The 25594-nt window shown below is 41.0% G+C and overlaps 4 protein-coding genes across 6 annotated transcripts; all 4 read right to left on the bottom strand.

Moving 5' to 3' along the window:
- Positions 1–1335: 1335 nt before the first annotated feature.
- On the bottom strand, positions 1336–3716 carry LOC139636389 (glutamine synthetase-like). The gene is made up of 5 exons (XM_071504442.1): positions 3565–3716; positions 3300–3446; positions 2999–3120; positions 1933–2132; positions 1336–1827 (listed from the first exon to the last, which is right to left on the bottom strand). The coding sequence occupies exons 1-5, from the start codon at positions 3641–3643 to the stop codon at positions 1494–1496; spliced, it is 882 nt and encodes a 293-aa protein (XP_071360543.1). The 5' UTR covers positions 3644–3716; the 3' UTR covers positions 1336–1493.
- A 1988-nt stretch (positions 3717–5704) lies between these two features.
- LOC139636058 (GTPase IMAP family member 4-like) lies at positions 5705–7871 on the bottom strand. Its single transcript, XM_071503731.1, has 2 exons — positions 7829–7871; positions 5705–7722 (listed from the first exon to the last, which is right to left on the bottom strand). Exons 1-2 carry the CDS (start codon positions 7869–7871, stop codon positions 6125–6127), a joined length of 1641 nt encoding a protein of 546 aa, XP_071359832.1. The 3' UTR covers positions 5705–6124.
- A 2086-nt stretch (positions 7872–9957) lies between these two features.
- On the bottom strand, positions 9958–16354 carry chrna9a (cholinergic receptor, nicotinic, alpha 9a). 2 transcript variants are annotated; one of them, XR_011694493.1, is made up of 8 exons: positions 15518–16354; positions 15175–15320; positions 13615–13769; positions 13268–13448; positions 12344–12695; positions 11167–11777; positions 10715–11050; positions 9958–10556 (listed from the first exon to the last, which is right to left on the bottom strand). XR_011694493.1 is itself a non-coding variant. In XM_071505406.1 (7 exons), the coding sequence occupies exons 1-7, from the start codon at positions 15561–15563 to the stop codon at positions 10880–10882; spliced, it is 1662 nt and encodes a 553-aa protein (XP_071361507.1). In that variant the 5' UTR covers positions 15564–16354; the 3' UTR covers positions 9958–10879. The 2 variants fall into 2 exon arrangements, 1 of the variants encoding a protein (XP_071361507.1); XM_071505406.1 differs by having other exon boundaries at positions 9958–11050.
- A 4285-nt stretch (positions 16355–20639) lies between these two features.
- On the bottom strand, positions 20640–25099 carry rhoh (ras homolog family member H). 2 transcript variants are annotated; one of them, XM_071504320.1, is made up of 2 exons: positions 24960–25099; positions 20640–23692 (listed from the first exon to the last, which is right to left on the bottom strand). In XM_071504320.1, the coding sequence occupies exon 2, from the start codon at positions 23185–23187 to the stop codon at positions 22600–22602; it is 588 nt and encodes a 195-aa protein (XP_071360421.1). In that variant the 5' UTR covers positions 23188–23692; positions 24960–25099; the 3' UTR covers positions 20640–22599. The 2 variants fall into 2 exon arrangements, with proteins under 2 accessions (XP_071360421.1, XP_071360420.1); XM_071504319.1 differs by having other exon boundaries at positions 20640–23689.
- Between the last annotated feature and the right edge of the window lie 495 nt (positions 25100–25594).

Genomic DNA, 25594 nt, shown 5'->3' with positions numbered 1-25594 from the left:
ATAAGCAGCGCCAGGACACAGCCCGTGAGAGCTCGGTGTGCCGGTAACTCCTCCCGGCTGCCGGCTCCTACCAGTGCCACGCCGGTTGTGTTATTCATCGCCTGGTCCTGCGCTCGACCATAAGTCAAACTGAAAGGACAAGAATTCCACCCATTCCTGCCATTAACAAAAAAAAAAAAAATACAAGAGGCTGAATAGCGTGGACCGCGCGTCCTGACTGCTCCGTGCTACCGCCCTGAGTGCAGAGCAGATTTACTGGGGACCACATGCACCGCCAGCTGCTGCTCACGGCTGACAACACAGCGCAGAGACGCACAGGGCAGAGAGAAGTTCGCCATCTGCGAGGAGGCAAACGTGTCAAGCCATGATCTCTGTATTAATTTACTTTCATTCTGCATTACTGTTTTATGTTCCCTCTCTCATCCCGATGTTTTTGTCCCATTTCTCCTAATTCCCACTCTGCACGGGAATAGACATGCCATTAGTGGTTCTGTTGCAATTGCGGACTGACTTGCTCTAAGTGAGAAAGTGCTGTTAACACAGCGACATCCCAGTACAATAATGAGTCAATTTCATTAATACTGGATGTTCAGAGCAAAGTTACAAGGTACTTTACATTTCAGCACTTTAATTAAATAATAAAGTTAAGTACAAGTGGGCCTACTGAAAAAGAAACAATAAAAGATGATAGAAAGGGCAAATAAAGCAAATAATACTTAAGGGAAACATTGGACAGAATAAGAAAAAAAAAAAGGGAGGGCAAAAATAAATACAATCTACCCCTATATCTAAAATTAACTGAATATAAATGGCACATTCTGTGTAGCAGTGTCTGACAAAAAGTCTATATTTCATGTGATTCCTTGAACTTAGCTTGACTTAATACTGGACAGGGTATTGGACTCTGATAATGCCACTTTTGCATTATAATCTGCTTGTCATACACGGTTTTGTATGTCTAACTTTCTAACTTCTATAATTGCAATTTTCTAAACTTAAATTTGAATGCATCATCCATCCATCCTTTCTTGAGCACATAATATGCCACAGGTCTTTCTTGTTATTGATTATAGTATGGCTTCATATGTGTGCACAATCATCCAGGATGATTTCGTTTGAGACGTTTGTTTGCTTCATTGCCACTAAATCCATATATCACATCTACAACAGTTCATCAGGATTACTGCCAGAAATACAGATGTAGTAAGGCACGTGTGTTTGCTCTTACTTTGCATTCTCAAGTTGCTTTGGGGTGTACAAATAAACTTGACTAGACCCAGTGTATTTGTGGAAAAAACAGGTCTGATGTTGGCTTAATTTATAATTCATTCTGTTTTTAATTTTTTACTTCATTCATGCAACACAAACTTTCTGCATTTGAACTTGCAAATGTGTCAGATTTCTTTAAAATTTCACAAGGGCACTTAACTACATGCCTGTGTGTTTAATGCATTATTGCACTTTGTGGTGTCTTGGATGCCTTTTCTCCCTTTTCAGGAAGGCACGGTCTCCTTTTCCTCATCATCATCATCTTCTCCAGTGGCTCCCAGCAGACAGGTCTCAACCAGGGCCCTTATCACTGTGTAGGGGTCACAGTTGGCAGAAGGGCGTCTGTCCTCAAGGTACCCGCAGCCCTTGCGGCTGACATGGCCAGGGATGCGAACGCTAACATTACGACTGGCTGTGGCTGTGGAGAAGACATGAAAACTGGAGGTGCAGCGGTGGCTCATGAGGCGAACCATGTTGTCAGCGCCACCATGTGGATCGTAGACACGGAGGTGCTGAGCATGACGCTCGCTCAGTCTTCCGATCGCTTCTTCTATGTACCTGTAACATCCCAGAGAAGAGAATCTATGTATGCATGTATTTCTATTTTTATTTTTTATTATTTGCATGTCTGTGAGAGTGTGTGACTCAGTGTTTTAAAGTTACTTAAGTCCCCCTTCGCTCCTCATCTCCTTGGTGCTGAAGTTGATGTGACAGCCTGATGTGTTAATGTTTCCCTCAATGGGTTTAGCATCCAAGGAGGCAACAACCCCCAGGTCTTCACAAACTCGATGTAGAATGTAGCGGGCCATCCACAGATGATCCCCCATTTCAGTCCCCTCACATGGGCCAACCTGGAACTCCCACTGCAAAGGACACATCTGAGGATTTGTAATTACACTGTCCATCACTGTGGTTTCACCTATAATCAGACAACAGTGTACTGGAGTGTAAATTGTGTGATGCCTTGAAATAATGTTTTTATTTATTTATGTACTTGGCATTTTTTTTCTCTTCATTTGACCCCTGAAAGTGTAGATACAGACAGGGAACATGGGGGTAGGGAAATTGTGCTGTTTTTGAGCTGCAGCAGGTAGCTATTTTCAGTGTTAAAAGATGCAAAAACTCACTGTTCAGTACCTGTGCAGACAGACACAGCTGAAAATAGTGGAGCATTCAGATATTTCCCTCAGGAGTTGGTAGACACCAAAAACAGAGTTAAGCGAGAATGTGTAATGGACTGCTGGTTGTGCAAGGATGCAAACATGGAGTCATGTTTCACTTTTTACCTCTGTTTTGGTCTCTACCAAATAGTGAATGTAATATCTGGCTTGTTCTCCACTATGTTCAGCAGCTAGTTGCCAAAATTTGTTTGTATGCAGTTTGGTGCACCACAGCTTTTTGACTAAAAAAGGTACCTGTAGCACCTAGAAAATAGGATGATTAGAGTAACAAGATAGACTCAAAACAGTAAAGTTGTGAACTTCAAAACCATAACAATGAATAGGGAGATGCTAAAAACAGCAGAGTGGGGTGATTATCTCAGTGGACCCATATTCACAAGCAGACCTCATTCTCATAAAAAATATTGATAGTGCAGCTTTACATATAAAAAAAAGTAGTAAAATATCTTCTAACAAATTAATTTTGCTATTATCAAATATAGGCCCTGGGCTTACTTAATATATGACAATATCATCATATAAAAACGAGTCAGACAACCTGTTCATACCTGGGAGGCTAATTGTTCTGCATTGGTGCCATCGATCTTTACACCAGCATATAGGCAGGCTCTGTAGTGAGAGATACTAATGTCTCTTCCATACACTTTGTTAATGCCCACAGCACAAGACACTGAGAGTAGAACCAACACAAAACAAGATTTGATGAAGAAACAATTGCAATTAAAAAGCACCATAAGAATTTGAACCATTACCGCTAATACTGCATTATAAACTGTAAAAATTCATTTATAACACTCTCAGCATACAATATGTTTTTCTAGTTCAAATCCATTATATTTTCAATCACACCTGCTGTTAGTGGAGGTCCCTGAGGGGGCCAACCAAAGGGCTTTCCATCCAAACCAAAGAGCATGTACTCCTGCTCCACCCCAAACCAGGGCTGAAACTGTTTCACCTTTTCCATGACACGAACACACTGTGAACGCTGATTCCCTTCTGTGTTAAAAAGTGAAACACAAGGCTCAAACACAACATGAGCAGCACACTAAACTATCAGCTTCATTTCTGTTCTGCTCAAACTATACATAGCTGAAACTTTTGAGTGATTTCTTACCTATGGGAACGTGTTTGCCATCAAACACTTCACACAGCACCAGTTTATTGGGGTCAAGAGTGAAAGGATCTCGAAACATTCTGACCGGGACCAAAGTGACTTCAGTGAAATCCACAGACCAGATACAATTCCACTCTGGTATATCTGTCAATGATGAACATTTTGAAAATAACAGTTAACATGTAGACACATAAAACAGAATAACAGTTAACATGTAGTCAGGCAGCCTATTTATAAACTGTGCAAGACATTGCAACCCAAAGTCCTTTAAAAAATGACTACAGGGACTACTAATTGAAAAGTGTCCATTCTTCCACCTTACCTCTGATTCCAACTGGCTCATTGTTCAGGGTCCTGGTTTTACATTTTAGATTTTCTTTATTTTCATCAATCCATACATATGTGACCAGGCACTCTGCACCATTGGCAAGCGACAGATAGTGCTTCCTTGCTATCTTCTGAAGACCGAGGCTCTCGGAGAGGACAGACATGATGATTTTCTTTGAAAACAGCACTACTGCTTACCAGTACATATGTTGCTAATGCACTTTGGCTCCTTCCAAAATATCTAGCTATTCAAAAACATATAAACCTGCTCAACAGCCCTCCTATCTAAATATTGCTGTTGGGCCCCATTTTATTTACCCAGGTGTGTCCATCTTCTTCCTGCCAATGGAAAAGAGATGTAGTCCTCACACTGAATTTTGCAAACTCCCAATAAATTTCCTTAAATTTTCTTTTGTCTGTGTGGCCATGAGGATACAAGGGCATTAGAGTATAGTAGAGGCCTTTCCTTAGTATCCAACACCTGCTCTGAGTTTGTCCCTCTGTGGTAACTCACATTCACCGCGTTGTGTTAATCCACTGGTGTTCAAGGTGACTCTTTGCTCACTATCACCACGGCACAGCAGCACGACAGACACAGAAAGGCATCCCGAAATTAAAAACACATTAAATGACAGGGTTGATGGATGAATTGCTACGAAAAGAGATCAAAGCGTTTTTCGCCGATGCAGTGAGGACCCTGCTGGGCAACCCGGGCCCCTGGTCCAGGTCAGAAGGACAGAGTGCTTTTTTGGATAAGGCATGGCAATGATGCCGCTCAGCATTTTGAGAACTTTTGTTTCTTTTTCTGACCGAGACTTTGAGTGCCTGGTGTGATTGGTTGGAGCGTTGAGAGTCCCTCCCCCATTTCTCTTCTCTAAACCTAACCATGAGTCCAGTTCTGTTAGGGATTTCTTCTTGGTAATGGGGAGTTTTTCCTCTTCCCATAGTCACAACGCGCTTGCTTATGGCAGGAACTGTTGTTTTGGGTCTATGATATTGTGAGGGGTTGACCTTACTCTGTAAAATGTCCTAAGATTAAGAATGTTATGATTCAGCACTTTTAAATAAAATTGAATTGAAGTGAATTGCTATTTCCCTCAGTTGGTAGAGTTGGCAGGAGCTAAAAACAGAGCTAAAAGAGAGTAAATATTGGATTTACATTTTCCCCAAAGCACCTGTACAGATCAAAGTAGAGGCATCATATGCTTATTTGGGGTCAAATGACAGACTAGTACCAGTAACTTGTTGTAACGTGAGTCTCGCCATCACAGAGTCTTGCAAGACAAGCAGCAGAGACTCCACAAGCCACCTCTGGAACAGAGCGGGGCCGGTTTCCCTCTGTTTCTAGTGTTTCTGCTAAGCTAAGCTAACCAGCTGCTAGCTGTAGCTTTATATTTATCGTACATGAGGGTTGGTATCAATCTTCCCATCTAACTCATGACAGGAACACAAAAAAGCATATTTTACAAATTGTCAAACTATTCCTTAAGTTGTTGTGTTACCTAGTACAGTATGTTGTGATATGACTGCGTCGCCCCTCCTCTACCTGCTGCCTTTAAGCGGTATTGTTTAGACAACATACTGCCGTGACAGTGCACTCCATATTTAATACCCCTGCTTTCAGAGCTCTCGCTCTCCCTCTGTCTCTCTTACAAACACACACACACACACACACACACACACACACACACACACACTGAAATACACACAGGGCACTGCTGTGGATAAAAGCAGACTTTCTGGCCGGGAACATAACCAGATGGCGCTGCTGAAGTTGGAGCATCGGTGAGGAACACTGAAATAGCACTCAAGCAATATTTGATCTTTATTAATGGCAACAGGGTTTTGTTTGAATACAGATTTAGATGATGGAGACAGAGACAGACAGTCTGAAGCAGAGGGCGGGAGCTGATAATCAGATTATCTCCATCCTTTTTGAGAATTTGTACTATTTTTGTGCATTTAGGACACGCTGGAATTACATCCATTTGTTGAAATTGAAATAGCTTTCACGTGGACATTAATTTCCTTTCTTCTCCTAACTGTGAATTAATGATTATATCAAATAATAACGATAATTAAAAAGTCACGACATATTTTGCCATTACATTCCTGAAACATGACAAGTAATTAAGGTCACAGCACAAGCATGTGTGAAAAAGACAGTTATAACAAGTTTATTTTTCCTGATAGTAAATGTAAAATAAAAAATAGACTAGAAATGTCCATGCTGTCACTGTATACAACAGGGAGCTCCGATAGTTTCCAAAGCTGCGTTCAGCCCCACCAGTCCCATCTCTTGCGCATATCCAGCCACAGTTGTCACTATGCTGTGTTTCTCTGCAGACCTCATCTTGGTCGTTTCCGAACACGTCTTGTCGCACTGCTTTTTCAACGTGGTGATTTCTCTGTCGCACTTTTCTCTCTCCCTGCGTTGGTTCTCCACCAGCTGTCTCTTGAGGCTTTCCTCTCTTGCTTTCTGTTGCTCTATCTTCAGTTGGAGGTCTTTTAGCTCCTGCCTCAGGGCCTCCGTTCTCCTCTTCTCTGCTCTCTGATTCTCCATTTGTATGTCCCTTTCTCTCTGATTCTCATCCCTCTCACGTCTGAGCATGTCCTCCATCTGCTTTTTCCTCTCCTCCTCCCTCCTGCTCTGCTCCTCCAAGAGTTTATCCAGCTCTTTCTGCAAAGCGTCTCTCTTCATCTCCTCCCTCTGCCTGATGGCCTGCTCCTTCTGTATTTGCTGAAGTTCCCTCTCTCTCTCTTTCTTCTGGTTTTCCACTTGATCCTTTTGCATCTTCGCCTCCATTGCTCTTCTTCTTTTCTCCTCAGACTCAGCCTGCTCCTCCAACATTTTAGTAACTTTGTCAAGCTTTTCTTGAAGCGCTTCCCTCTTCTCCTCCTCCTCTCTATGTATCTCCATCACTCTCACCATCTCTTGTATCTTCCGCTCCTTCTCCTTCTTGTCATTCTCTTCCATCTGATGTTTAAGGGCCTCCTCTCGAAATCTTGCCACTTTCTCCTCATTCTGCTTCTCTAGCTCCAGTTTTTTCTTCAGCTCCTCCATCTCCATCTTGCTTTTTTGCTGAACAGTCTCCAGCTCTTTTTCATACCACTCTTTTATTGCAGCCTCCTGCTTCTTTTTTAACAGCTCCTCCTTCTCATTCAGAAGCCTCCTCTCCTCCTGCAGCTCCTGAGCCAGATCCTCCTCTGCTTTCTGGAGAATCTTGCTGGTGTAGTAGCGTCCTTCGTTACCCTGAATTGTGCTGTCCATGAGGGCAAGCAGCTCAGACACCTGCTCCTTGTTCTTGGAGCTATAGTTGCTGAAGACACAGTACCTGCCCCCACATTCTGCTATCAGCTCCGCCAGATCCCTGCACTCGTCTATCAGACACTGCTTCACAGACGTCCCTTCCTCCAGATGGTCTCCATGGGTAAAAACCACCACTGAGAACCTCAAAGCTTGAGAGCCCATCGCTCGCTTGATCTGCCGCACTGCCTCCTTCTCCTCCTGAGTGAACCTCCCAATCTGAACAACAAGGAGGAACACATGGGGCCCTGGGTACAGGAGGCTTACACTCCTCCTTAACTCATTCTGCACCTCCTGTGGAGTCTGATGAGTGTCCAGCAGCCCTGGGGTGTCCAGGAGTGTCAGGTGTCGCCCACGAACGTCTCCACTGGCCCTGCGACAACGCTGAGTACCGGAGGAGCTGCTGACCTTTGAGTCAAAGACCTTACGCCCCAAGATGGAGTTGGCAGTGGAGCTTTTCCCGCTGCCAGTCTTCCCAAGCAAAACTAGTCTAATCTCAGTGAAGGAGGGAGATGGCCTCCTGCCTGAAGAGACAAGAAAAGAGAAAGGCTAGGTTGTATTGGAAAGAAAAAGAAAGAAAGAAAGAAAGAAAGAAAGAAAGAAAGAAAGGACATATAAGTCATAACTTACCTGCACAGCTGATGGAAGACAGCTGCTTGCTAATAGATGACATGTTGTTTCTGCTCACTATCTTCCACAAACTAAGAACAGATGAGAGCGGTGCATCTCTATATATATCCCAACATTGTGTTTCTGCCCCTATGACACATCAGTCCCCTCTGAACTCTAACCGTCGTCATCTCTTGTTTGTAATGTCAGTCTGGAGAAAGCGTGGCCCAATAGTCTGTCTCTGTAACACTCAGCACAGCAGACCTTATCTTATATACGCTCCAGCACGGGGGCATTGTCCAGCAAAGTCAAAGATCCAAGCCTGAGACTTAGGAGGGGGGGTTATATAAATAAGTTGGGGCCAATGTGATCAACGTCCAACAGACTGGTCATTTGATTGTTGTGTTGCTTTATCTTAAAAGCAGATTAGTTGCTGTTTACAAACTACCAGGAATCAATAAACGAGCCACTTTCCTGTCAGCGTTGAGTCATTTCATCCAGAATTTAGAGAAACTTTCAAATGAATGTAAGGATTTGTAGGTGTACTTTCATGTCTTCTCACCGGGTACTTTTTTAACTTAAGTGGCATCAGATTTCACGCAGCTCCCACTGAAGACATGAGATGCATTTCTTTCACATAAGCAGTGCCCTTCCAAAACCTGTAAATAGACTTTCAAGTGTGAAGTTGGTGGCATCCCCGCTTTAAACCAGGAGTTAATACAGGGGTGTGTACTGCTGTGCATTTGTTTACAAATTCCACTAGATGGAGGCAGAGCTTAGTCCACCTGATGTGACAAGTCAGACAAACTATTGACAGTTCTTTTCATGGCTTGGCACTGACATTACAGACAGCCTGGTGTCAACACTTTGGTACCACAAGGACAAAGTGACTAAAGATCATGAGAGTGACTTTTAAATGGATTCCACTTTCTTTAAAGATTGTGTTAGTATTTATTCTGTTTTTCGGGGACTTTATGAATTTAATCTATTTGAATTCTGTCTGAAGAAAGCTATTCAGTGAATGTAGGAGGGTATCTATTTGTAGTCTGTAAATGGGAACAACCATTTATAGAAATATAAATAATGATGTGAGCTTCAGCTTGAGCCTGGAACATCAATGTATCTGTTATTTATCACATTATAAATAATCATGAAAGCAGTAAGATTTTATTTACTGTAACAGGCTTTGGAATTTTTATTTAATTTGCATAATCATTTTTGCATCACATTCTGCCTGTTTATTGTTTCAAATCATAGTCAGAATATACTTCACTTGTGGGGGGAAATAATGTCGCACTGATTTCGCACTGGAAATATTATGTTAAAGCAATGAACCTAACAAACTCTGTCCTGAGTTAATGTGTTAATGTAGTTAATGTATCTTTGAAATCAGTTTTTGAAATATATAGCTGCCTTTGGCCCTTTAGGAGGATGAGCTGATGACCTACAGATTCTGTCTTTTATGTCCTTTGGTGTCATTGAGTCATTTCTGATATAATTTGAGTCATTTCTGATTATATGTACTTACATCTTCATTTCGTTACGCATGGATTTCATTCATTCATGCATTCATTCATTCATTTATGCATGCATTCCTTCAGTCATTTATACCATCATCTATTAATTTATTCAGTCATTCAGTAGTGGAGTACCATGTTGCATATCTGCCCTCTAGAGGCTATTTTGGTAATGGACACAAAACCAGCTTCATTCATTCGCCTGCACTTGGGGATATATACTCACTTATACTCCTTTGCCAGTTTGCTGGGTACATCTAGTTCAAACTGATGCAGTCTAGTACAGTAGTCCTACAATAACTCACAATGCACCTCAACAGCACCACAAACTACAACCTCCAAAGTGACCATAGAGTCAAATCAACACCTTTCTAAAGGGCATTAGTTACAGCTAGGTGTACCTAATAAACTGGCAACTGGCATGCACAAGTCTTAATAATCATTAAAACTGGATATTTGTTCATCTTTCTAATCAAATCAGGGGAAATGACACCCTGTAAAAAAAATATGTTTTTGCAGAAAAAAGTATGAAGCAATGAAATAACATTGTATATGCAAAAAATAAAAATAAAAATTTTCAAAATGTGTACATACATTGTGTAAAACGAATTATGTTTGTACTACGACACAAACTGCTGGAACAATGAGTAAAATCTGTTTTAATAACAAGGTATCAAAGGTTTATTTTTTACTGGACCAATAACCAAAGTGTCAACAGGTAGTCAACAGGGAAAACTGACCACCCTTCAATCTCTTGAGGTAAGCTCCAAGGTCCGAATGTTGTATTAAAAAGTGACAAAAGAAAAGTAAACATTCATCCTTTCACTTAAAGTCTCGAATTCAAGTATTCATAACTTATGTAAACTGATCTCTGACATCTAAAAAACACACTTCACCTGTTTCTCCTGGCTTCAGTGTCTTAACCTTAAACTCATCTCGACCAGTGACAATCATTATGAGGACATGTGTGATTCACCATATACTGTAGTTACTGCCTATTTTTAATCGCGCATAAGGCTGTTTCATAGGTATTTAAGGTTATTCTGCTGACCGACTCTGGACAACAGCATCATCTGGTTGCTTAAAATGTAATGCAAGTAATGTAATGCCTATAGCTGGATGTCTGGCTGTTAGTTCATCAATAATGGAGAGCCCCTGCATGTTCAAGGCGAGGTCTAGATTGTCTTACCGCTCCACTGCTCTGTGACACATGCAAGCACACCTGACGTTAACTAACCGAGAGGCTTTGATGAATTCCATTGAGTGTGTGTGTGTGTGTGTGTGTGTGTGTGTGTGTGTGTGGTTAAATGGACGATTTGTGTGCAGTGACCTTGTGTTCTTTATGTCACAGCAAAAAAAAACAACAACAATTAACCCCACACAAACCGACACACACACCACACAATACTGACGTATCAAATGTCTCCTTGTGGACAAAACTGTTTTGATTCATCTGATGTCGCATTAAAGTAGAAATGAGGCGACTCTGCAGAGTAACACGGCAGTGATGGAGGATGAATGTTACAGTGGGGGTGAAAAGATGAGGAGGAAGCTGTCAGGAGGCCTTGGCGATAATGAGAATGCTCATGAGGAAGACCATGACGAAGAAGATCCACATGAAAAACCTATCCATCACCTTGGCAACCTTCTTCCACTCTGCTGCCTTGACACACGTAGCTCTCTGCTCGCGGAAGCAGTTGGCGATGTACTGGATATTCTTCACCACCTGAAGAAGAGACAGATAGTTAAACTAAAGCAAGCACTTAAAGAAACTTTAGAAGAGGAACAGTAATCAGGTAAGTGGGTAAAGTGAGTAAAGGAAGAAACAGCGTGGTGATGCACCTGTTTATGTTGGAGGCAGGGGCAGCAGCAGGGGCAGGCTGGGACTTGATGTTTCTCTGTGGGATAGAGGAGCTGTTCCTTCGGCCCACCATTGAGATGCTGGAGGTGTTGTGCATGAGGAGGGGCCTGGTAGTCCAGTTCATCCCGCCTGATGTGGTGGTAGTGTTGTGTGGGCTCTCGCTTTGCCTCACCCCTCTCCAGTCTGGAAGCGTGGCTGTTATGGTTGTTAAAATGATGATTCCTGCTGTTGGCAGTGCCGTTCGCCTGGCTTTTGTGATGCTTGTTGCTATGGTGCACGCTGTGGCCGTTACTGTACTTGTACGGGTCACTGTCGTGATGGTAGATGCTGTCGTGAAAATGGTCACCGTGGTAGCAGCCCTTATCGCTCATGGGTTCCTCGGGGTACAGCGGGGTCTTCTCGCTCTCTGGTGTAGTGCAGTTCTCCCCCACCTCGTAGACGAAGAAGATTTTGGACATGTAGTCGATGATGAGCACCTTAGCCCAGTGAGGGACTGGCTTGGCCTCAGCACCACAGAAATGAATATTCATGATGAAGATGGTGAGAGAGGTGGAGGCTGTGATCATAGTCATGGTGGCTATATAGTATTTCCCTTGGGAGGAAAACGGAGAAAAGGACAATCTTATGAAGGGGGAACATCTACACAGAAATGCTAATATGTAGAACACAGGGTTGCACATTTACATACAACTTCCTCACTTCATCAGCAGTGATCTGGAAATGTATTGTCCCATTGATATCATGATTCAAAGACATATCCACCTATCTTAACCTGCCTATTTAGAGGTTTTGTCTCAAAATTGCATAACTGAGCTTTAAATCGAAGCCGATTTCCACAGAAATTCTGACTCACTGAATCAAAATGACAACATTATGAGATCTATCCATTATGGCAATTACAGGCAATTTGGAGTCACCAGTTAACCTAACCTCCATGTTTTCCATTAAACCGGAGCACCCAGAGAAAAGCTGCAGGTACAGAGAGAACATGTAAACGCTGCACCACCTTGCTGCCCAACATTATGAGATATTAAGTCAAAATTGTGTCAACGTCCTGACCCTGTATCACATAATTTTTTTAAAAACTTTTCATCCATTTAATTCTCTGCCCGGTGGAAATTGGCTTTTATAGTTTCAATAGTGTAAAATAATTCAAACCTATATAGGGCATGCTTTCTGCAGGAGGCATGCTCTCAGCCACCAGCAACTGGAACACGGTCAGCGCCAGAAGCACCGTGACCCCGAGAGAAACCTTCTCCCCGGAGTCAGCCGGCAGGTAGAAACCCAGCGGGGCAAGAAATGAGATGAGGAAGCAGGGCAGGAGCAGGTTGAAGATGTAGAAAGAGGAGCGGCGCTTCAGGAGCAGAGTGTAGGTGATTTCAGTGTAAGGGTCGGAGCAGCATCCATACATCATGACATTTCTCACTGCGGGCATGCCATGGCACTCCCACTCCACATTCTCCACAAAGTCAGACAGGTCTCCGCTGTCCATGCCCAAACTGATGTCCACCTGTGCAGAGGACACGCAGACAGTAAAGGTTGTTGGTATAATACAGATGCAAACATGCCATGTGGACCAAAACCAACAATGCTGAATGATGAATATTTTTTAAATCTGAAATATTGTACATATTGTTTAAAATAAGGAATTATAAGAAAAATATTGAAGAGACTATAGCGGACAAGAGGATGGTGCTTGCCCTGTACTGATGCCCAGGCCTAATAGAGAAACAGGCACTGTACCTACTACATAAGCAAGTTAGAGAACATGGAAACCAAGACATAGATAAGAAAAATATGCTAATCAGACAAAAGCTCTTTCTCTGTAATCTTATTTGCATATTTGCGCCTTAAGATGTTGTTTCACTCAAATTATAAAATATAACATATTGAAAAAGTGAGAGGTTTTTTTGTCATTTGGCCAATCCTTTACCGCTTCCTTGTTACACTATTGCTTTTCTTGAAAATCCTTCTTGAAACTTAAAAGCACCCAAGTATTTACCAGTTTTTCAGAGTAGCATATGTGTTTAAATACTGGACATACAAATGCATGGCAGAGAAGTAGAAACAGTTAATACGTACCTGGTTGCCATTGTAGGTCCAGGAACCAAAGGTGAGGTTGCACTGCTGCCAGTCAAAGGGGAAGTAAGAGACGTCCACCACACATGTGCTCTTTGTGATGGCGGGAGAGTCCCAGATGATCTCTCCGTTATAACGCAGCTTTACATTAGTACTAGATGCACCTGATGACTCCTCATCTGCCCTGCATGGGCATCAAGTGGAAAGTACACATTTGTACATGCTTACACTCAACACTGCTCTCACTTTATTTTACTTTCATTTACTCTCTCTCTCTCTCACTCTCTCTCTCTCAGTTTCTGTCTTTCTTTTCTTTGTTCCCTGTTTTGTATCTGTCTCTTGTTACTGACTTGTTGTAGAGGACGATGTCTGGCTTCCAAACCAGGTCGCTGGGGATATTGATCATCTCTAGGTCGTCATACTCCTCCTTCTCCCACTTCAGGTAGGCATCATACCAGACCTGCCTGATCCACAGGTATGTTGTTAGAACCTGGTTCCTCTCATCCTGCACACACACACACACGCACAAACAGAAACATTCACAGATGGAGATCCGGTTGTAACATGAAAAAAAAAAAGGTCGAACCCCTGAATGTGATGAAGACAGACGAAATGTCCAAGAGGTTTACAGAGGTGTAAGTTAAACTTGCAGGTGGTTACTGAACATCATTTCCAGTGCAGTGCTATTTAGTGCTGACCTCTGGTGGTCTCTACAGGAACAGTAGATTAAGTGGCTGTCTGCCTTGATGTCTAACAAAACAGGCTATAGAGTTGCATAATGTGAAGTGAGGCACACAGTGTTTTTGAAGCTTCACCTACAGAATATTAGACACGAAAATCATTCGCTGGATCAGTTTTGACCTTTTCTTTTTTATATATTTCTTTAGAAAGTTCCCTGCCTTTATGAAAGTGCAATACTTGATTATTTTAATACTTTGATACTTGCTTTTCTTGGACATAGAGCTGCAATTAGCTATACCTAGAGTCTGATGTTAAATGACAATCTAGCGGCATTTGTAGAAATGTGTAGATTCATTTACATGTTTATTACTTACTTACTGTTTTTTGTCCTCCCTATTTACATACATGAGGGGTGGGCAGGATATTAGAAACACCCTCTGAATATAATGCAACACTATCACTATGACCTATATTCTTTGTCAAAAAAAAGCTGAACAGTGTAGGCATTATAAAAGTCGACTTTAGGGCAGAACAAGTGTATTGAATTGCATTAGACTGTACAACAACTAAGCGGACACTGAGTGTATATGCCTAATATACGTGATTCTTTGATACATCCTGGAAGGAAATAGCTATATCTATCTCTACTGTTTGGGAGCTTCTTCACCTCAGAACGATTCCTTACTTTATGATAAATCTTTCCTGATTGTTTATTTATCTGAATTACTTTCATTCTTATTTTCACTCTTACTCTTATGATAATTCTTCATAGCACGCGGGCCTTTTTAGCACAGCCACAAGAATATGCCTGTCTGCATTTTATTTCACATAGTAAACGAGCATGTAACAAATACAACCTTTAAAAGAGCCATGAGTAACAACCGATCTTGATCTCTGTCTTCATAATCACCTTCATCATTTGGCAAATTGAGGTTTATCGTCTTAAAATATGAAACAAATATATTTGGCTGATTCCTCTGGTAGTTTTTACACTGTATGTAATTATTTCACAAAATATAATCTATTTTTTCCACGTAACGTTAATGGTGTAGCCATGAAACATATGCTGTCTTGGATTTGAATATAGTTTCCTATAACTTTAATGAAATGTTGACAAGAGAAGATATAGAATATATATAGGTTAAATTGGTTGTATCTGTGGCTGGGGTGTGCAGTTGCAGTTGTATCTCCAAATCTATGTTGGGTATTTGAGTTTCCTCTCTACTCACCATATCTTTGATCTGTGACAGTGTGATCTGTAGCGAGACATTAAGGGCTTTGTCTGTGTCCTCCACAGGTCTCAGAGCGTTGGAGTAGTCCTCCATCAGGTCATTCAGAAGTTTGCGGGCAAAATGACCCTGGGCACCATGGGACACTGAGCACAACAGAGGGTGGGTACAACACACAAAGAGGAAAGAATAGGTCACAACAGACAGAGAAAAAGGTGAGGACAAAGCAAAGAGACAAGCAAAGTAGCAGATAAACAAGGCAGAGTAGGCTGTAAAGAGACAAAACAAACTCATAGAGTCATAAAGTCATGAAAATAAAACTGATCCATCATGCAGAACCGACCTTGCACCAAAAGGCTGATCCAAACCATCAGCGCTGCCTTCTTCATCTTCAACCAGTCACAAGCCAAGGGATTAATTATTCAGCAAAGCACTCTCTGAGACAGCCTGGGTCCAAATTCAGAGCGTCACTCTACCCTGATCTCCATGTTCCCCTGCTCAGGCAGAGCGAGCCGAGACCACAGAAAATTCTCGAAATCTTACATCCTGTCAGAAGCTCTGAATGCTTCACTGGTTGTTAGTCGCAGGTCGCCTCTGTCACTGTCTCTGTGTGTGATCGCTGCTCTGGAACAGGACCTGGGGGCTATCATTCACACACACACGCACGCACACACACACACACGCACACACATACAGGTACACTGCAGTATCACATAGCACACAGGCAATTGGTGAAATGTGACACCTGCAGCCTTATCCACTTGTGTACATGACCACAACCAGGTGTACGACACACAGGCACACACACGCAAACGTACACACTGAACCTTACTGCATTACACAGCTAATGACATGTGTCAGTTGCACACATACAGTGACACTTTCTTACCCATGCTCAGGTCATTCAAGATGAATACACTCACACATGTCAGTGACGATGTGACACATGTCATACATGCTGCATGGCATGAACTTAACACAGATCCAGGATCAGGTTTCCCCCCTGTAAAAAGGAATCTTTAACATAAGGTCAGTAAAGCTGTACACTGGCTGTAGATCAGTGATAAGAGTAGATTTCATCCTCTCTTTGTCTGTAGTTGTTATAGAGATCAGTAACCAGAGATTGACACCAAATAATTGACCTTTGTAATATTGCCCAGCAGTCATAACATATTTAAGGTTTAGAAGTATCTTAACATGGTGATATCCCCTGTCTGTCTTTAAGAATCTCTTCCATCCACACTACTACATTTTAGTTTTAAAACTAATACGCAAAAGTGATGCATTTTAAAACTAAAACGTAGTAGCGTGGATGTTGCCTGCTCTCCTAAAACCTCAAACATGACTAACTAGCACTTATGACGCACTGTCATAAAATGCATAAAAAATCTAAATCAAATCATGAATAATACTACTAAAGTACTACTAAAAGCTAATACTAAGGAGAAAAAGAAGAAGAAAATATTTAAGAGTATCACTATCGGAGGAAAATGTAGAAATGCGCACGTGCAAACCCTTAAGCCTCCATCCACCAAGAGAAAAAGACGTGCAGGGAGAGGAATGGATGTGGGTGAAGTTAATTAGCTATAAAAATGAGAGGGAAGCAGTTAGTGTACATCCAATAATTATTTATAAAAAAATATTGCATTTAGAAAAGCAGGCAAGTAAACCAAAAGGTTTTCGACTCTCCCTTCCCTCAACAAGTACTGTCATGACAAATTTGCCTCAAGGGGCTTACCAATCTGTACAGCATTACGACACCCTCTGTCCTTAGACCCTCGAATCGAAGCTCAGAGCATGCGGTGGAGTATAAGGTGTAAGGAGATCAGAAAGACGAAAAAAATCATTTAGAATTTTGTATGTTATTAGAAGCACCTTAAAAGTCTGATCTGATATGGAAAGGGAGCCTATGAGAGGAAGCTAAAACTGGTGTAATGTGGTCAAATTTTCTGGACTTAATGTGCTAATCAAAACGGTGATTTGCTTGTGTGTATTTTGCAGCACATGTGTTGTAAAATTTATGAAGATGTTTTTTTAATTTGCTTGTGTTTTGTCTATTTGCATGTGCTTTCTCAAGTTGCAGTGCGCCGAGTTCTGTCGGCCAACTTTAAGTTTTAGAATCTGTATAGAATGTGGATACATAGAAATAGTATTCATCTTTAAATTGAAATAAATGCACGTATAAATATGAAATATATCTTCAGAGGCCAGAGAAATACTATTGTTGTCACTGATGATTTAGAGTAGAATTTGGACATGATTTATAATGTATGTCTTTAACATGAGGACCAAGACAGTTGTACTAAAAACCTGAAAAACAAAAAACTTTGCTCATGTTCAGTAGTCTTTTTTTTTTTTTTTTTTTTTATCATGATCTAAGTTGCATCAGAAGTGGGATTAAACCACTTCAAAAGGAGCAGATGGTGTCCTCGTAGTTTACAGTAAATTTACAGTTTTGTCTCATAAAGTTACTGTTTCAGTAAGAAATGTTAACTGACATTGTTCCACTTATTCTGCAGAGTAAGGCACATGTGATGTGATGTGTTAATGTGTCACTGAGTTTCTGTGGTACTGAGCTCGCATAGGACAGGTGTTTCCTGTGCATGTGTGTGTGTGTGTAGTGTGTGTGTGTAGTGTGTGTGTGTGTGTGTGTGTGTGTGTGAGGGAAGAAAGTGAGAAATAGTTTCATTGTACAAGTGTAAGAGATGAAGATGAGTTTTTGTAAACCATGGTTTGTTTTTGGGCTTTTTGTAAATCTGTTTGAAGGGTTCAATATGTGTTGGTGGTGTGTGTGTGTCTGTGTGTGTTTGTGTGTGTGTGTGTGTGCGTGTGTGTATGTGAGTGCGAAAGAGAGAGAGAGAGAAAGAGAGACAGATAATGTGTTTATATGCTAAATACTGAAAAACAATATAATGTATGCTCCGTACAAACTGTGAGCTTGTGATTAATAATGATGGCACGGATCTGTGGTGTGTGTCTGTGTGTGTGTGTGTGTGTGTGTGTGCTAAGGAAGTGTGTTTGTGTAGTCCCATGATTGCCACCCTCCCACAATGATCAGTAATGTCTGCTGAACATTGATCGCCTGTAGTATAGAAGTCATTTTACCTATACTGTAGTTATCTTGAGCAGGGTGAGCAACACGAGTGCGGTTGACTTGACAGTTGGAGGACAAGTCTGGTGATATTCTATATTTTTCTTATGGTCATCAAATTCTGTGAAAACAAACAAAACCAACAATGAACGGATCCTACCAACAAGTGTTGTCTGTGTTGCCTGATGTATCTTATTCCTCTTTGCCATAGAGCCCCATTGTTTTGTAGAAACTATTAAAAATACATCAGTTAGCCACACTGTTGCACTAAGTCACGTGTTCCTTTTTGCCACGTTACAGCAGGGAAAGCACACGTTAATAATATGATAAATAGACAAATTCATGGGATTCAGTCATGGTTTACTTGGACTCTTGAACAGAACAAAGCCATCATCAGTGTTATTAATAACAAGTCGAAATGCCTGCTGTTAAAAAAAAAAAAAAAAAAAAAAAAAAGGCCCTATGCAGGGAACTCTGCAAGTGTAGCCTGAGTGACACAAACTAAAACTAAAAGTACTACGAGAAGAAACAACACCTTGTTGGTTCTGCTAATCTCCTGTGGTGTCCTTTGACGTCAGGCAATCATATCATATTGAAATACTGGCAATGCTAAAATTAGCACTGCTGTTTTGGTAATAAGATAATCCATGTGTAAAGATGTACATGCAACACAGACTAGTCGGTAAGTTCTTGTTGCCACTGTTGTGGAGAGGCAGACATGTTTACCGATTATAGCAGGGAAAGCACAGGTGCAGCGGGGAACATTGACGATGGCTCTCTTCAGTTTAGCTGTAGCAGTGAAAACCAAGTCAGTGATCCAGCCTGCACCAGTGCCAGAGCCTTGAATGAACAACGCGTTCACCAAAAGCGGCCATTAATAATGTTATTAGTCAGACCTGTGCCTCCTCTGCTACAGCGTGTCAAAATGTCTGCTGTGAAAAAAAGTATTTACCACCTCATCAACCAGCTCAACGCATCAGGGGCCCTTGAGAAGTGAGTGCAACCACTACAACACTGACTGTGAGGTGGCTCTGTGGTGTATACCTTTGTCTACCCGCTATGCAGTGTGTGTGTGTGTGTGTGTGTGTGAAAGAGAGAGAGCAAGCGAGGGGGATAAGGCATTGTGGTAGTTGTGGGAGAGAGCACAACGACAGACGAATGATTGGACCACAGCAGGCAGTCAAACATGCTGAAGTTCTAAATCAAAACTTAAATTTGATCTTTTACCTTTGGTTTCTTGAACAAGAGAGCTGTTTTGCAAGTAAATTTGTACATATTCAGGATGTCCAATTTCTTGCCTTGTGTGTCTGGTGATACAGTCCTTCGAGCCCTAAACCAACAACTTATAAGAGAATAATAATTTGAGGTTAATGATAGTAAAATCAAAAGTGTTTAAGTTTATTTCTCTTAATACATTTTTTTCATGTAATACTACATCAAGTAATAATTGTTCATAATCTGTTCAGGTGATCTGAGTGCCCTGTGTATGTGATATACATATACATGTATGTGAGTGAATACACATCTAAGTGTACGCGTACATGCGTATGTATGCGTATTGCTGTGTGTGTGTTTGCACAATTGTACAATGATTGTATAATGTACATGTTTGTGTGTGTGCTGGGATGTGGTTAGGTGTTTTTCAGCATATCCTTGAAAAGCCTGTGCTGCACGTCTCATCCTCAGCAGCTCTAAACACCACGAGACAGATATGTAGAGGAAGAGCGGGAGAAAGCACGTGGGGAAAGGAACAGCTTCTCAGAGCTTTTTTTTCTTCTGGTTGTTTGCTGTTCCTGGTCCTCTTTTTTTACACTTTCATTATCTTTGTGTAGTGCAGAGTTTTCTAAAACAATCCTTAATTCCTCACGTTGTGCTCTGACATGCATGCTCAAATGCTCGTACAATGCACATACAATGCAAACTGACACGCAAAGTACATATATTTGAAAGTAAAAGGCTGTTAAGTATTGGAGTCTCTTATTATCTGGACTGGGTCTCTGGGGATAGATTGTGTAATGTGTTGTCAGTCAGTCCTAAAATGCTTTAAGGCAAATTTCTTAATTTGGACTAAATAATTAAAACTGACTTGATTAGGATAGATACAAAGGTTTAAAGTCTCATCTGTGATCTGAAAATCACTTTACATCTCCACCCCTTATCACTTTATGTGTGTGTATGAGATCAAGACCAAGCTGTCTCTTGAAATCCTCATGAAATGACCTTCATAAAAAAGAAACAAAGATCATTTTATTCATCTATGTATACAACCATTTAATTTTTTCATTTTTCATGGTTCATTCTTTGCCACTCATCTCTCGGAGTTAAGCTTTTATAAATACTGTATCACAGACATACAACACACATGTCTGAAAGCAATGTTTGATGGCTTTATGCAATTTTATTTCACCCTACCATTTTTCAAGAAATAGCCTGGAACGATCTAGTCAAAGTCAATTTTCTTGCAGCTTTAACACCTCCAAAAAATCAGTTTGAATCATATGTATAATTTAAATTAACTGTATATAAACATACAATGTAATGTGTTTTCTAATACAGATTTCATACTATAGGCTTGGCAGATGGTAACAAAAATACTCCATTCTGTATATGTTTTGTATAAAACATATATGAGATAAACATGTATCACATTAAGTATGTACATCAGACATATAGTATAATAAAATCTGTTGAAATTTGCCATGAAAGTATAAGACAATAACCACAAAGTAGACCATTTGTTCACATACAAAGTGTATAAATAGGGGGAAATCAATGGGAAAAATGACTGGATACATTTCAAAAACCATGTTTTAGATGTTTTGCTCTCCTCTTATATTCAGTCGTCATTAACGATAGACGGTAAAATTAGTCGTTCCAGTAAAAAATAACGATAGGGACAGTTTACAAGATACACAGGTAGCAGGTCATGCCTTAATACTTTTTCTTATATATTTTAAAGGAGGTATACAGTTTGATAAAAAAAAAAAAAAAAATCAATGCACAAAAATGTTAAATGTCAAAATTTCATATGTTGATGTCTAATGTCCCTTTGTTTTATTTTAGAACATGTTTTAAATGTATGGTTTTCCTAGGAATATAAAATTAATTTAGTCAATTATACCATTACATTACAGAATTTTTGGTTCATTACCTCCACCAAGAAGGTCATGTTTTTGACCAGTTTTGTTTATTTGTCAGTAGAATTACACAAAAATAACCAATTTGCACCAAACTTGGTGTAGGGATGGTGAGTTATCATTACTCTTTTTCATGACTTTTTTTTCTGTTGTAGCCTATGATGTTTGACATTGGCCTGGGCAGAGGCCTGCACTATACTGAGCGCATTCTGTAGTTTCCAGTCATGTAAGAGTTCATTTCAATAGAACTGATGTCTGACTAAACATTTCAAACAAAACAAATACAGGTATCTTTTAAACACACACATACATACATACATACATCTAATTGATCTATTAACAGTCATTGCTAGTCATGTCTAGTATGAAAGGAAAATATAAAGAACATGCTGTATGTCGAGCCCGATACAGCAAAATTGTCCCTTTGAGATCTCGGAGCGGACGTCCACATTATCTTATTCCTAAAAGTTGACAAATATCAGCGCATACACACCCCTATTTACTGATTCAGCTAATAAAAGGTTTTAGGAGCATATGACTAGAGTTGTCTTCATTTGATGCAAATGTGCAAATCACACTATAAAAGCTCCATGCAACTGTTACATACAATACTTGGTTGTATAATTTTATTTGTGATAGTAAAGGCACTTGTTATGTTTATGCTGCAATTTAAAAGTTCATTGTTGATGCAGTCCCAAACTTATATATTAATATACTTTCCTCTCTGCATCAGTTATTTGTAAAATAATTAGAAAAAGAATTTGCTGAGTATGTCACCATTAAAGCTTTACATGGTTTAATTTAGGTAAAAGTCTTAAGAAACTCCTCTGATGGGCTATTTGAAATACCTCCATGTAATGTCATGTGGTTCACTTAAAAAAGCAGATCAGAAGAATCAAAGATAAACTCTTTTCTTTACACAGCTTGCAGGATCAAACAAAAGTATAACTTCCATCTGTACATTTGCATGTGGGTGTAATAGGTCTGTGATGAAGTCAATGTATTCTCTTTTTTAAACATGGGTTAAATTGAGTCTTGGGTCGGGGGCCAGGTAGGACACCCTGTTAGTGAAAAAGAACCCAACATATGTGACAGGAACCCAACTTTGGCTTGTATCTTTACAAGCCTTGACTGAGTTTGAACAGCACACTAGCATGCATTATTGGACAAGTCAATCCACCAGGTCAAGGTCGTAGGTCAAAAGACTTTGCACTGGTTTATACTGAACATGCGTCTCCTGGATTGCTTCCTAGCCTGGTTAACGGCTGTCCGCACGGCGTACTCAAACACCTGTTGCACGCCTCGGTTGCTTAAGGAGGAGCACTCCAGATAGCCTTTAGCGTGGATGTCATGAGCCAAACGTCTCCCCTCTGCTGCTGTGATGCAGTTGCCCCGATGTGCCCCCATCTCCCGCAGGTCTGTCTGAGTGGCCACAACCAGCACTGGAATCCTGGGCAGGTTCTCTCGAACCTCAGCAATCCACTTGTGCTGGACGTTGGCAAGGGAGCTTGGGTTGGCCACAGAGTAGCAAATAAGGACGACGTCGGCCTGCTGGTACGATCGCGGTCGGATTTGTCTAAAGTTGTCATTACCTGCCGTGTCCCACAACCCCAGGCTGATCTGAACCCCATCCATGTACACCTCCACCCCTGTGTTGTCAAACACTGTGGGCTTATAGGTGTCTGGGAAGGTCTCTGAGGTGAAGCGGACCAGCAAGGCTGTCTTGCCGACCGCACTGTCCCCAACTAGGACGCACTTCACCGACATCTCTGTTAGGCCGTTCATGGTTACCAATGGTAATCTCACTCCTCTAGATGTTTGTTGTTCTTTTGAAATAGTCTTAGAGGTGGTTTTTCTGTGACTTGTTGATTCACAAGGTAGTCAAGACCAGTAATCACTCTGGTTGTAATCGTGTGTGCCGTACTTCCGTGTGCAGGTTGCAGTTTTCATAGCAGACAATTTGCAGCGCTGCCTTGTGGTAATTCCATTCCCAGAGATTTCAGTGCTCACTTATCTCGTTAAACTGACCTATGACATCTCTGTTTTCTGAGCAAACATCTCTCATACACCTTACCCTAACCCTAGGTTTGTACAGTCTGCAGTCCTCCAGCTGTGAGCTTTATATATCCTTCACATAACCTCTTCGTTCTTTATGCCCTCTCGGCTTGCTGCACTTCCGGTTGATCTCTGCAGCGTGGTGGTCAGGTTCTGTTCTTTCTCTCTGATGATCTTGAAGACCATCATTCTGTCCAGACAGGTCTAACCTCTCAGCACTGAAGAGGGAAATCTACTGAGGCACAGAGATGAAGGGACGTTATGAACATGAGGTATCAGTAAACACTTTAAGTCGTCTTAAAAGGACAGAACGGTTGGACAGTGAAATCCTTCAGCAAATTCTTCATTTCACTGAACCCTTATTTCTACGTGTCTCCAGACAGTCAACAGATTTTTTTCCTACAACATGAGGCCTACTGTGGCAGATGACAGCAGCACAGCTCTCAATACAGTTCATATTGTGCGACAAATCAGAAATATCTGCTTAAACAATATAGATGTAGTCAACTGTTAGAGTACTGCATGTGGCAGATGGCATCAGCGTTTCATTTTCTAACAGCAAAAACCTATATTCACAGAGAAATATAAGAGAACAAAGCATTAGATATATGACAAAGTACTGATTAAATACGGAAGTAAAGATTCGTATGATTGGGTGTGACCCAGAATTCACAGCTTGGTTCTGAAGACATTAACAGATGCTCTGTAACGACACATATTTGTGTGTTGTATTATCAAGCTCTTACATATAACATGTCTGCCTCCCACAACTTTAATATATATAGTCTACCTTATGAAGAACCAGTCCTGATTCTGCAGTTTACACCATCAATGAACATCTGATAATGGATGAAGATTTCTCCATGTGTTATTGTTTGAAACGGTGACACAAATAAATCTTGATGGCTCATATTGCTATGATAAACCAAATTCTACTCGTGGTTTCGTATCATTTTCTGACAGTTTGACAATTGTATTAACGGAGACAATAAGTCATAACCTCAAAACCACCTGCCATTTCACACACAGTCATCTAAATGGAAAGACCCCTGTAAAATAGCTGGATGGGACATTTTAATCATTGGTTTTTCCACATCTGACCTTTCTAAATTATGTCACAAGAAGAAGCCTTAGTTCTATATTCTCACTTTACCATCTAAATAAACTAAGAAAATAAGGATCAAATCCTTAGTTCGACTGGTTTAACTATTAAAGTCGTCACTTGGGCCTACAAATCACACGTTTATCTTGTAGTTGACAATGAAATGTCATTTCACACATTCATAATTATGTTTTTATACTAACGAGAGAGTAAGAATATATCCTTTAGATCACACTTGCGCATTTTAAAGTTTTAATTTTGAAACATGTTTAGGTGTTTGCCCATATCGTGTCTTATTCTTATTACACATTTTCAACGAGTATAAAACAGAAAGGAATAGTAACCAAGCGGTAACACCCTGTAGTATCTTACAAAGAAAGAAAGAAAGAAAAAAAATTACCTTTCTTGTCCTCCTCAGTCTTGAACGGGCGGATGCTGACTGCCGCTTCTGAAGACTTCACGGCGGCGACACAAACAGCCTTCAAACCCCACTGACGGTGCGTTATGAACTACAACCCGCTGAACCGGAGACCCCGGGACGCCGGAGCTACCGCAGGTTATCCACGAACTGGACCAGCACACACACAGGCGAAATATCTGGGCACCTGCCCGACAGCGCCGAAGTTGCGTCAAGTAGAGGAGGGAAGTGAGAAAAAAAAAAACGAGGGCAAAGGCGAGTGCAACGCATCCGCTTGTTGAAAGTGTGGAGGTGTGACTGACTGAGGCTTCAGCTCGCCTCCCCCACAGCAGCTGTGCTTTAAACTATGGCTGGTTTTTTTTTTTTTTTTTGGTTTTTTTTCCTGTTGTGCATCTGTACCATTTGGTTTGCAGCTTTTACGCAGCTGCGCAAGTAAAGGATTTACAGTTATCTTTTAATGCGCTTGTCACTTTTAAAAACTCACTCGGCAAACTTCATGGTAAGCGTTCTGATAAAGGAAACTCTCTTACGCCGATGAGACTGGCGTCAAAACAGGTCTTGATCTAATGTCTACTCTGACACAGCTTCGACACTGGCGACAAAGTGGGACCGGGGAT

The sequence above is a fragment of the Trachinotus anak genome, unplaced genomic scaffold (genome assembly GCF_046630095.1).
Source record: "Trachinotus anak isolate AG129_WGS33_773 ecotype Australia unplaced genomic scaffold, CSIRO_AGI_Tana_v1 ptg000019l, whole genome shotgun sequence".
In the NCBI taxonomy this organism is placed as follows: domain Eukaryota; kingdom Metazoa; phylum Chordata; class Actinopteri; order Carangiformes; family Carangidae; genus Trachinotus; species Trachinotus anak.
The sequence above is the reverse complement of the archived record's forward strand: the minus strand, read 5'-3'. Positions and strand labels throughout refer to the sequence as shown.